Raw genomic sequence first — 13,039 nt, forward strand, 5'->3', positions numbered from 1 at the left:
TTGAGATGGAGTCTTGCTCTGTCTGGAGTGCAGTGGCACGATCTTGGCTCACTGCAACCTCTGCCTCCTGAGTTCAAGCAATTCTTGTGCCTCAGCTTCCCTGCTAGCTAGAATTACAGGTGTCTGCCACCACACCCAGCTAATTTTTGTATTTTTAGTAGAGAGGAGGTTTCACCGTGTTGGCCAGGCTGGTCTCAAACTCCCGGCCTCAAGTGATCTGCCTGCCTCAGCTTCCCACAGTGCCTGGTCTGTTCTTGATGAGCACACACTACAAGACAAGGACCCTAATATGTCAACATTCTTCCATTTGAAGAGCTCCTCTCCCCACTTCCATCCAGCAACATCTACAAGCATTTCATACACTTGGCCGGGTGTGGTGGCTAACACCTGTAATCCCAGCACTTTGGAAGGCTGAAGTGGGAGGATTGCTTGAAGCCAAGAGTTTGAGACCAGCCTGGACAACATAGCAAGGCCCATGTCTCAAAAAAAATCAATAAAAAGTTCTTAAATTAGCTGGGCACAGTGGGATGTGCCTATAGTTCCAGCTACTCCAGAGGCTGAGGCAGGAGGATCGCTTGAGCCCAGGAGTTCAAGGCTGCAGTGAGCTGTGATTACGCCACTGCACTCCAGCCTGGGCGACAGAGTGAGATCCTGTCTCTAAATAGATCAACATATAAGAATTTCATCTCTCACTTTGGCTTTCTGTAGAAACTCATTCCATATGAAACTGCCTGTCTACAATAAAAACATGTAGAGGCCAGGCAGTATTATTCTCCCCCTGGGTCTGGAAAGTGACTTATCACACACCCCCACCCTCCAGTGACTATAAGCAAAGCTCTCCCTGAGGCCCGTCTCTACTGAAGGTACAAACACTTGAACCAAAAATCTATTTGTTTTATAGGTAGAAGCTAAAAGCAGTCTGTTAAATGAACGCATCCAATTTCTATTGCCTGGAAGCAATCGCATATTTATTACTGACCTGACAGTTGGACCTACCACAACCATAAACCAAATGAGCACTATCTTGCTCAGCTTTAAAGATAGTTATCAGTCACATAATAACAAAAACACTCTGAGTGGCTGCTGGGATGCTTTTTTTTTTGCCTTATGATTAGCAAAGGCAGTGATGTGTGTTCGCAAATGAAAAATCAATGAGAGTGGTGAAAACCAAGCTATCAGGCATCTCTCAGTTAAACTGTATAAAGGAAATGCTTCTTTACTGCTTTGCATCGAGTCCCATCCTAATGCAAAGGAAACATAAAAGATTTGAGGGAGGCAGTTGATGTCAGGACTGTGAAGGGTTAAATAGGAAAGCAAAAGCCCTTTGCAGTGTGGAATTCTTGACCCTGTGGAGTACAGGAAATGTGACTTTGGACTCAATGCGATGAGCGGAAAACAACATTTTATTTTATTTTATTTTATTTGAGGCGAAGTTGTGCTCTGTTGCCCAGGCCGGAGTGCAGTGGCATAATCTCAGCTCACTGCAACCTCCAACTCCCAGGTTCGAGCGATTCTCTTGCCTCAGCCTCCTGAGTAGCTGGAACTACAGGCAGCCACCACCACACCCAGCTAATTTTTTTTGTATTTTTAGTGGAGACGGGGTTTCTTGATGTTGGTCAGGCTAGTCTCAAACTCCTGACCTCAGGTGATCTGCCTGCCTCCGCCTCCCAGTGTGCTGGGATTACAGGTGTGGGCCACTGCTCCCAGCCGAAAACAATTTTTTTTTTTTTTTTGAGACGGAGTTTCACTCATGTTACCCAGGCTGGAGTGCAATGGCGCGATCTCGGCTCACCGCAACCTCCGCCTCCTGGGTTCGGGCAATTCTCCTGCCTCAGCCTCCTGAGTAGCTGGGATTACAGGCACGCGCCACCATGCCCAGCTAATTTTTTGTATTTTTAGTAGAGACGGGGTTTCACTATGTTGACCAGAATGGTCTCGATCTCTTGACCTTGTGATCCACCCACCTCGGCCTCCCAAAGTGCTGGGATTACAGGCGTGAGCCACCGCACCTGGCCCGAAAACAATATTTTAACAAGTCCTACTGCAGCCGAAAGTGGTAGCCCCAGAACTGTGGTTTCCAGTTTGCTTTTTAGCCCATCTTTTAGTTTTTGCCCAAACAGTGGACATTTATCATAAGGGACCTTGGATGAGTCACATGTCCCTTCAGTCTGTCTTTATAAGCCGCCTTCCATGAGAGACTTTTAGAAGCTCTTAAAATGGAGGCAGCTGACCTTCTTCCTCCTGCGGGTCCAAGGAAACCAGGTATGGGGAAGTCTGCCTCTCCACTGGCCACCGCGCCACTGTGCTGCAGCCTGGGTGACAGTGTGACATTCCATCTCAAAAAAAAAAAAATTAGGGAAAAATGAATGCATAGAGAGCAAGTTCTGTAGACTGGGAAGTACAGAAACGGGTGGGGCCCCAGTGTGGGTGCTGTATCGGAGGAGGAGCCCCTGTGCCACCTGCTGTGTGGTGTGGGAAGACTCTCTGGAGCAGAGAGATGAGAGCTGATTCCTGCAGGATGGGCCGGACCTCGCTGGGGAAGAAGGAAGGGAAAGGCGTACTGGGCCGAGGGAACAGCATGAGCAGAGGCACAGAGGTCTGAAACATCTGTGGTACCTGTCGGGCATTATCAGGCATGGGCAGAGATGACGTTGGCACCCAGGCCTTCTGTTTCCTGGTCTTGTGTTCTGGTCAGAATGGAATTTATCCCAGCTTTCTGGAAGAAGCTGGTCCCGTTATTTTACTTACAATATCGTCTTCCTTTATTTATTTATTTTTCTTATTTTTGGAACATATTAGCAATTCTCAAGACATCTTGCTGGAAGTATCTGGGGTGAAAACCAAACCATACACAGGGTCTTAGAATGTTCCATTTACAGCCAGGGGCAGTGGCTCACTCCTTTCAGCCCAGCACTTTGGAAGGCTGAGGCAAGAGATCTTCAGAGGTCAACCACGTTGCAGGCAGAAAGCCTAGCCTGTGCAAAGGCCCTGGGGTCGGGGAGGACCTTAGAATCTTAGTGTCCTGTGCATTGAATACCGAGCTGGAGTGCAGTGGTGTCATCTCGGCTCACTGCAACCTCCACCCCCCGGGTTCAAGCAGTTCTCCTGCCTCAGCCTCCAGAGCAGCTGGGATTACAGGCATGTGCTACTATGCCAGCTGATTTTTGTATTTTTAGTAGAGACGGGGTTTCACCATGTTGGCTAGGCTGATATCAAACTGCAGACCTCCAGTGATCCGCTCACCCTGGTCTCATAAGTGCTGGGATTCCAGGCGTGATACGCCGCACCCGGCTCTTTCATTTATTTTTTACTTTTCCTATATTCAGAGCAAGGTAACAAAAAAATAAAGTTAATGGAAATTTATTTTCCGGCTGGAGATTCTTGGAGGAAAAACAGGCCAAAGTTCCTCAGGTGGTCAGTATTCTAAGGCAGATTCACCGGGCTTCCCTATAGCCACAGGTGTGGGCTTTGTGGAAAGGGATTTTTGTTTTCCCTGTGTGCAAAAGGTGCAGTTTGAAGCCCCAGAAAGGGGATGGAAGCCACTTGTGTGTGTTCTCTCTTTCCTGTTCGGAGGTCTGAGCATGTGCTCAGAGGAGCAAGCATTCTTAGACCGTGATGTAGGCAGATTTTGTTTCTCATTATCCACAGCCTTTTGCACACATGTCACACAGCATCAGCCACCCGGGGAAATGTAGCGAGGTCACTCGAGTCTGTTCCACGTGAGTTTACACTGTAAAGTGATTACAGGACTGTCTGCTCCAGGAGGATGGGCAGACATTGGAAACGGAGAAGAAGGGAAAAGGAAGAGTAGATTCTTCAGCTCAGTTGTTCTGTGGCTTCACCCCACTCTTCCAAGACTAACATTCAAGACATGGCCTTCGGGGCTGTCCCTAGCCTCATGGCTTTGCACTCACAGGACACTAAGATGCCGGGTCCTCCCCGACCCCAGGGCCTTTGCACAGGCCAGTCTGCCTGGAAAGTGGTTGCCCTGTGAGGATCTCTTGCCTCAGCCTTCCAAAGTGCTGGGATTAAAGGCATGAGCCACTGCCCCTGGCCCTAAGTTTAACATTTTAAGACACTGTGTATGGTTCACTTTTCACCCCAGATACTTCCAGCAAGATGTTGTAAAGACTGCTAACATGTTCTAAAGTGTGCTTTGAGTCCTTCAGGAAAAAAGACAGGAGTGTGGTGAAAAGGCGATTCAGGACAAGAAGGAGGGTTAGGATGACATTTTCATTTCAGTGCACTCTGGGAAGCAGCAGGTCCCAATCCCTTCACTTTCCAGTTCCCATTTCCCCCTCACATCACACAGGATCCACTGCTGACTTGGTGTCCCCCACATAGCGCCTTTGGGTTCTTGAATACTGTAAAGCGAATAACAAGGTGAAGCTGACCGGGCACCATGGCTCACGCCTGTAATCCCAACCTTTGGAAGACTGAGGCGGGCAGATCGCCTGAGGTCAGGAGTTTGAGACAAGCCTGACCACCATGGTGAAACCCCATCTCTACTAAAAATACAAAATTTAGCCGGGTGTGATGTCTCACACCTGTAATCGCAGCTACTCAGGAGGCTGAGACTGGAGAATCACTTGAACCCAGGAGGTGGAGGTTACAGTGAGCCAAGATTGTGACACTGCACTCCAGCCTGGGTTACAGAGCAAGACTTTGTCTCAAAAAAATAAAAATTTTAAAAAAATGAAAAAAGTGAAAGTTCCAGTTTATCCCCAAACCAGTATGTTCTGCTCCATATATACCTTCCACCCAAAAAAACACCCTCTGCAAAATGCAAACCCCTAACCAATTTGTCTCTATTTTCCTCAGGGGACACTTAAACTGGCTTCAACTAGATCGAAGAGTATTGGAACATGACTTCCCTAAAAAGTCAGGACCCGTGGTTCTATACTTTTGTGTCAGGTATGTATACCTGGTATCCACACTTTTGCTTCTTTGTGTTCTCTATCAGAAAACTCTGGGAGGGCAGAGTGATTCCGAGGAATCTGGACACCCTCTGTCCAGAAAAGAACAGAGGAAAGGGCGCTCAAGTTTGTCTTGGATCTTCGCCGGTGAGAAAGGTTGTAGCAGAGCTGGCGTGCCTCACAGATGGGAACGCAAGGTGCGAGGGCGCAGGGTGTGTCTGTGAGTGTGCAAGGACGTATGTTGTGTATTTGCACTAGGATGCTTGGGTGTGGAATGACGAGAGAAAACTTTTTTCTGCATTTTTAGGGAGGCTTATGTATCTCCAACAATAAGTCTCTATAGCATAGGCCATGGGATTCTTTTTTGGTGGTAATTTGAAATGATGTAAAAAAAAGCCTTTGTATTCTTTCCTTTTTGAAGGGATGCCACTTGAATCTCTTGAAATGTGGGGAGTTTATCCCAAATAGGAGTAGTCAAAACCCAGCAGCAAACCAAAAGCCCATATGCATTTCCTGGCAAGGGAGGATACAGCTTAATAACATTGCAGAAACAATGGGCATTTTTCTATTCATCAATCTAGTCTAAGAAATTTTGTGCTTGCAAAGGGAACTATTTGCGGGATATAGTGATTTAAAGAGTTAATATTTGCAGCAGGTTTATGAAGACAGCAGGACTTGTAACTTCTGTTTGCAAAAGTTTGTGAAAAGCCAGAGGCTGGGAAAGTCGGGGGTTCAGGGGCAGTCTGATTTGGTAGCAAAGTCAGAATCTGAGCCCTCAATCCAGCAGCTCCTAAACACCCAGTCTATGAAGCCACCAGATTCTTTCTTTCTAGAACCTTGACTGCAACACAGTTGCAGAAGCATTGAGGTCCTGATGCCTTAGTCTCTACATGGACTCTAATACCTGTGCCCAACCCATACACCCTGTTCTTTTAAAATACGCTAACAGAAATTCAGGAGCGAGATACAAATGATAGGCAATTCTGTCATTCCTAAAGAGCTTGATCAGGAATGCAGTTCCAGACATAGCCATCCTTAAGCCACACAACGCATCAGAAGAGCTTAAAACAAGAGTTAAAGGGTCCACTTAACAGGCTCAAGTGTATGACTTTTCCTCAGCTGGCCAACTAAATTTCAACTTGATGTTAATTCGTTTTTGATTTGTTTAACAGCTGTGAACATATTCAGTCTCATCTTAGCTATTTCCATTACTAATGGGAATGATTTCAATGCCATATTCTCTTTAATGGTGTATACAGTTTCTCAGATTAATGGAAAAGCAACCATATAAAACAAAGAGTAACAATTCCGCTGGGAGGGGCAGGTGGTATCAGGTGGGACTTCTGTGGAAGCAGGTCATTAACCTGTCATCGCAGGTGGGTGAGTGCATTTACCATATATCAGGCAGTCTCTGCCTCCCTGGTGGTTTTCACCAACATGAGCCAAGAAGAGGAAATCCTGGGCTTGGCTGCATAGTGGGTGTTTTTTCCAAGTGTCTGAGTTATTTGTGGGGGTGCTTGCAGGAGAGCTTGGGGCACCTTGACACTGATGGTGGAAGTATCGGTCTCTGAGATCCACAGATCTTTCCAAATCACACCAAGCTTGTCTTGTCTGCATGAAAGCAGGTAGCCCAGCATTGCAGAGGTGAAATAGGTGCTAGCAATAGAATCAGGGAATGGGATGGCTGAAGACCCAGATACAGCATGCACTTCTGATCCATAGCCATCCTAGATGCTTCCACCATCACCACCCTTTTTCCTAGTTGGACAAAGCAGGAACATCACAGAACACTCATTAGAGAGAAAACTTCCAAATCTGCAGTTAGGGACAGCCATTCTCCACTATGTTGTTATACGTACCGTCTAGCAGAACGTTGCTCCTCCTCTAGCTCCTATGGAGGCAGATCTTTCTGGAAGGTGTCACGTTCCAGTTACTTCCTGCAGAGCCCTACTGGAGTACTTCAAACTCAGCAGGTCCAAAGCCAAATTCATTATCTCTGTCTCCTCCCTTAACCTTCCACAGTCCCATCAAATCTATGGTATCCTCATCCACTCAGTCACACAGGCTGCACATCTTCAAGTCTTCATTCCTCTTCCTTGAATTTTGTTTGTTTATTTGTTTGTTTGGTTTTTGAGATGGAGTCTCGCTCTGTTGCCCAGGCCGGAGTGCAGGGGTGCGATCTTGGCTCACTGCAATCTCCGCCTCCTGGGTTCAACTGATTCTCCTGCCTCAGTCTCCCAAGTAGCTAGGATTACAGGTGCCTACCACCACACCCAGCTACTTTTTGTATTTTCAGCAGAGATGGGGTTTCACCATGTTGGTCAGGCTGGTCTTAAACTGACCTCGGGTGATCCACCCACCTCGGCCTCCCAACCTAGATTTTGTTTTTGTTTTTGTTTTGTAGCCAGCAAAAGCCAACCTAGAATTTTTATGTGCATTAATTCTCTGCTGCTGCTTACAAAATCTCCCTCTGCACTGCCCTCTCCTCTTTGTTACCTGAACTCAGGCCCTCACCTGTCCGTCGACCTATTGCAGCAGCCTCCAAGGGTAGGGTGGAGGGTGTCACTGGGGTCCCAGCCACAGAGGGTCCTGGCACCCTCACTGTCCTGAGTTCTCACTTCTCAGCTAGTCGAGCAGTGTAGTAACAAAAAAAACAGTCATTCTGTTTTCTCCAAGAGAAGAGGCAGATTCTCTATATAAGTCAATTTCATCTTTTTACCTTGCTTTTCATCCTGGGAAGAATTCTCTGTTTATAACCCAACACCTGCCTAGGGATGCTCACAGGCAGTTTTCTCCAAAGGAGCGGTAAGAGAATCATCTTCGTCAAAAGCCCAGAACTTGGAATAGCTTCAGTCCATAAAAGAGCTTCTGTCCAGCTGGTACCTTTCCTGTATGTTTCTAAACAGCAGCATGGTTAGGCTCTGAGCAGCCTCCATGCTCCAGCCGTGACTCCTGTGGATCTTGATGCAGTCTGGCTCCCAGGTTCCTCAAATCCTTTCTCCTTTGGTATAAATGTCTGTATATTAGATCTACGTACCACATGTCCAGGTGGCAAAGCAGAATCGAACCACCTGATGAAAGAGAGCCATGGGAGACCAGGCATGGTGGCTCACACCTGTAATTCCAGCACTTTGGGAGGCCAAGGCAGGCGGATCGCCCGAAGTCAGGAGGTGAAGACCAGCCTGGCCATCATGGTCAAAACACTTCTCTACTAAAAATGCAAAGATTACCCGGGCATGGTGGCATGTGCCTGTAGTCTCAGGTACTTGGGAGGCTAAGGCAGGAGAATCACTTGAACCCGGGAGGTGGAAGGGAAGTTACAGTGAGCCGAGATCGTGACGCTGCACTCCAGACTGGGCAACAGAGTGAGACTCCATCTCAGTCATAATAATCATAATAATAATAATTACCCAAAAAGGATAAAGGTTGGAGAGACAGGCACTATCCAGTGCTCATCACCTGTCCATTGCTAAGGGTGATTGTTAATCTTTGCAGCAATCCTTGAAGCAGGTCTGATTATTCCTAATTAAAGAGAAGGAGATGGGATCCCGGGATGATCCATAAATTCTTCCCCAGCATGGCTAATAAGTTACGGAGGCAAGATGAGATCTCATCTGTTCGGTTATGTCTGCCCTCCCCACTGCACGGCATCCGTCTACACAGGGGAAAAGTGACACCCTCACTGTGGCCAGCGATCTCCACTGCTCCCTCTGCAGGCAGGCCAGGAGCAGCCAAGTCAAAGGCGGTGACCCCAGCCCTCCTTGTCACCCACACTTTGCAGAACCAGTGTCCACCTGCAGAGATGGTGTTCAGGACAGGCGCACACCAGCACCAGGGACAGAGCCTGCCTGGTTCCAGCACTACCCAACCCAGAGCTCCCCGGCAGGGCGCCCCTGCATGGGGACAACCACAGTCACAGGTCTTGGCAGGCCGCCACTCTGAAGGGATATGCTGGATCTCTTGGAAATGTCTCATAGAGGAGGAAGAGCCATCTCAAACAGTAAAGCAAGGATTTTCAGGAGCCGAAACATCTGCCATTGGCCCCACTTAAGAGGATCTTGCCATTTTCTGCATTTTCTGACACAGCGGACACCCACGGGAAGGTGTGCTTTGTTGAACTGCGCTCTTCCCTCTCCTAGAAAGAAAACTCCAGGGTCCACTTGCACCTTGTCATCACCCTGAGCTGTGTCACACTGACACTGACGAACCCAAGTTCACCATCATCCCAGCTGTGGAGTGCAGCAGCTTTCTCACCGCTCCTCCTGCGCCGTTTCTGCACCATCATCCACGCCCTCATTTATGGCCTCACAGATGTCCCTTGAGATGTCCCTTGGTAGAAGCACTGCTCTAGGAGCCAAGGACAGAGCAGTGAACAAAACTGATAAACCCTGTTCTCAGGCAATTTCACATCCATTTCCTCTAGCTTCTGAGATCCTATCAGCCCTACCTGTTTTTTTTTTTTTGTTTGTTTGTTTGCCAATTCAGTGCAAATCCATTGTGCACCCTTCCAGCCACTTCTTGGCCCTGGACCACAACTTCCTTTACTGCTCACACACACTCTCTTTCTCCCTTTCTCTCTCTCTCTTACACACACACCCTCCCAGGGTTGGACAGGTCCTGCCACACACACACCTTTTATTTCTACCTATGAGCTTCTGAGTGTGGTCAGGAAAAGGTTGACGCAACTTCAGGTTGGTTCATGGTCATTGTTGATGAATCCCACACAGATCATCAATGTTTCTATCCAGGTCTGCCCGGGTGCCCGCTCAGGATCTCTGTTCCCCACTCTGGTTTTACCTCTTGCTGCAGGCTCCAGATACTCAAGGCTTTTGCTCTAAGACAATGGTGCTGCTTATGTTTCTGCAGAGAAAACAACAGCCAGCAGCACGGAGCTCCTAGTCCTCCTTCTTTACCCACAGACTTAATTATATCTGTAATTGTGTTTTTGTGGGCTCCCAATCCACCCACTGCACACCCACAAATGCATGACCATCTCAGAGGAAGACCCTTAGCCCATCAGCCAGCACTCACCCATGCACGTGGGCCTCAATTCCAGCCCCTTCTGCCACCTCACTGAGCTTTTCCCTCCAGCCTTTCCTCTTTTTCTCTATCTTAAGCGTGTCCTTTTCCATGGATTCCTCCCCTTCATGATCACCTCCCAATCTAACCAAATAAAACACCCTCTGTGACGCACAGCCACCTCCAGCCAGTGCCCTCTGCTGCGTCTTCTGCTCTGCCCACAGCAGCGGCCGAGAAATGGGTCTGTGCTTACTGTCACCCGCTCCCCACAGGCCTCTCCTTCCTCGTTCCGTGGCCATCCAGCTCCTGGTACCATCATACCCCTGGTCACTGGAAGTCTCTTGCCCCTGGTTCCCTGGCTGTGCTTCTGCCCTGCTCCAAAGTGGCCTCTGTGGCTCTGGCCTCAATTGAACGTGCTCCCCTTCAGTTCCCCCTGGCTCTGTGGCACTGCACTCTCCTGGGCCTCCTCCTGTTTGTCCCCTCTGTCCCTGGCTCGGGGCAGGTTCCCCGCTCTGCTCTGCTGTCCCTTGAGCCCTGGTGTCCACGAGGTTGTGTCTTGCTTGTGTTCTCTCCCTGCATCTTCCCCAGGTGTGATTTCACCCCCACCCACGGCTGCCAGCGCAGTCTCTGCTGGAGACTCTCCATCCTCTGCCCCAGTCCTGACCTCTCTCCCGAGCTCCGACCGTCTCTGCTGATTGGCATTTCCACACAGATGCAGCCAGAATGTAATGACACCATCATCTTTTTGCCTCTAAATTTGCTCCCATTTTGGTGTCACCTCCTTGTCTTTGTGATGGGCACCACCACCCATGCAGCCTCCCAAGCCAGAGACTTGGGAGTCAACTTTGACCTCACCGCTCCCTCCCACCTGCCTCCTCCTGTTCTCTCAGTCACAACTCCCTTTTATTCCTGCATCTTAAACAGCTCCGTGTCCATCCCTTACTCTCCGTACTCAGCCTAACATGTAATTAGGGCTTCCATAAACTTCTGGACTCAGGATCTCCTTCTTCATCTGACCTTGATCCCTTCCAAACTCCCCCATATGAAGACACTGAGCATCTTTCTAGAATTCTCATCTGATCCTTGCCCATAATTTTTTTCCAGCTTCCCAATATCCCCCAAAAAGGATATTTTTAGTGTATCTTGTGTGATGCAACTTCTGCTTACCTGTCTAGCCTCACCTCTTCCCCCTCCCTCACCACACTCCTCCTCCCACATACACGTGTTATAAGCAGCCAGTGGTCAATACACGACCAAGACCACATTCAACTGCAAACCGTTGTTTAGTGCTGTAAGGCTTGGGAGCAATGTCTCTCTGATATCGTTCGCCGGGCAAGCTTTAGAAATAGGTCAAGAAAAAATAGAAGGAAAATATACACACCCAGGGAAGTCTGTGTCGTGCGTGTGTGTGTGTGTGTGTGTGTGTGTGTGTGTTGTGTGTGTGGTCTTTTTATAGGCACAACACTGTGCTCAGAATGAAGCCTTCATGCCTGGACTATTCTTTAATTGCTTGTTCTTCTACCAAGTGTCCCCGTAGCTCTGATCATCTAAACTCCTTATAAGAAAATAAACAGAGATTAGATATGCCTCTTCAAACTTTTGAGCTTCACAGACAATAAACTGAAACAAGCAGTAGAAAGATAAGAAAGGAGAAGCCTGATCGGGGAGGAAAGATTTTCAGCCAAGTCCATGGACAAGATTCTTGGTGTCTTCCCGGCTGGTGGAGACAGCAGCTGCTCCTTCCTGTCACTCTCAATAACAATGATGGCATGGATCTAAAATGAGGCTCCTGCTAACCAGAACTTGCTATATTTCAGCTGGGTGTCCCAGTTAAGATTTTAGAGCCATCGAGATTCTAGGCATCAGAGCCTTGGCTGCAGAAACTCACAGCTTATTGCTCTTATTATTGTGGCTCTTATTTGCCACCAAGGGTAGGCGTTTTAAATGTGACATTTGTGTTGATTACAAAATGAAATCACTGGTCCATTTAATTAACACTTGCTGTAAATATTCAGTGATTCCCAAGTGCCCAGGGTTGGATGGGAAAGGGAAAGGGAGAGCAGGAGGGGTTGGAGGAGGAGACCTGGCTGATGTCATCTGGCTGGGCCCTTGCCATCTGACCAGGCAGCGTTCAGTCTGTTGCAATCAGAGGCTTTTACATGTCAAAGAAGGGGACAGGACCCCCCGAGGCTTCAGAGGCTGTTTAATATTTAATAAGCTCAAACACAAACACAGAGCACCTACTTATTTCTCCTTCAGGCTCTCTGATAAAATATTCTCAGGTCCGGGTCATCTGAGCTCGCTTGGATGGAAGGTCGCTTGTGGAGTTCAGGAGCCCTCAGCGAGGTCTGCAGTCTGTCCAGTGTTCCTTTCAACTCAGATGGACGCCCTAAGATTCAGTCCTGCTAAATGTGCCCCAAAAAACAGTTTAAAGTGTGGTTCTGATTATGATTCAGCTGTGGTGAGGCCAGCAGATGAGGAGAGGACAGACGTTGAAAAGATTGTCACTCATTCCCAGGAGGAGGGGCAGCACCGCACCACGCGGGGCCACGTGGGAGGCACCGGGGTTAGTCAGGAGGCAGGGGAGCCAGGGAACAATTGGGCAAGAGCCTTTTTTGTGGTTTCTGTGGGGAGGAATGGGCAAGGCCGGGAGAACAGGCTTGGGATTGGCTAGTTTAAATAATTTCAGCCGGCTCTGCATGGGGGCTGCCCCTGGTTGTCTGGTACGTGTCCCCGGGGTGGTGAGGGTGGGGGAATAGTGGCCCTGGGTGTGAGAGCTGAGAGGTGGAAGAAGGGGGGGACCCTGGGTCCATGGTGACATGTGGAAGTCTTGCTTTCTGAAAATTGGCTAACCCCAGCCCCAGCAGTGCCTCCAGGCCCAGCAAGTCCACAGATGTTCAAGCATCATAAAGACATGGTCAATACATAGCCAGACTCGGAACTGTCTGTGCAGACCCTCTGAATCTGAGACACAGCCTTCATTTCCCTGGTTACCCAGAGACCTGGAATGTTCTTTGTGAACTCTGGAAGCACTCCCTGCCCGACGCTGGTAATTAAGGAAATGCAACATCGCCACCTACTGCTGAGGCTCTCCTGAAAAATCA

The 13,039-nt window shown here is 48.5% G+C and overlaps 1 protein-coding gene across 10 annotated transcripts in view; it reads left to right on the forward strand.

The window, feature by feature from the left end:
• The window catches only part of FRMD4A (FERM domain containing 4A), a 679,547-nt gene that overhangs the window by 519,542 nt on the left and 146,966 nt on the right, over positions 1 to 13,039 (forward strand). For all 10 annotated transcript variants that reach the window (XM_017529828.2, XM_017529827.2, XM_037739021.1 and 7 more), the window contains one exon: positions 4,822 to 4,914. In XM_017529828.2, the coding sequence (XP_017385317.1) occupies positions 4,822 to 4,914 (93 nt within the window). The remainder of the gene's footprint in view (positions 1 to 4,821; positions 4,915 to 13,039) is intronic.

The sequence above is a fragment of the Cebus imitator genome, unplaced genomic scaffold, assembly GCF_001604975.1.
Source record: "Cebus imitator isolate Cc_AM_T3 unplaced genomic scaffold, Cebus_imitator-1.0 Scaffold61, whole genome shotgun sequence".
Lineage (NCBI taxonomy): Eukaryota > Metazoa > Chordata > Mammalia > Primates > Cebidae > Cebus > Cebus imitator.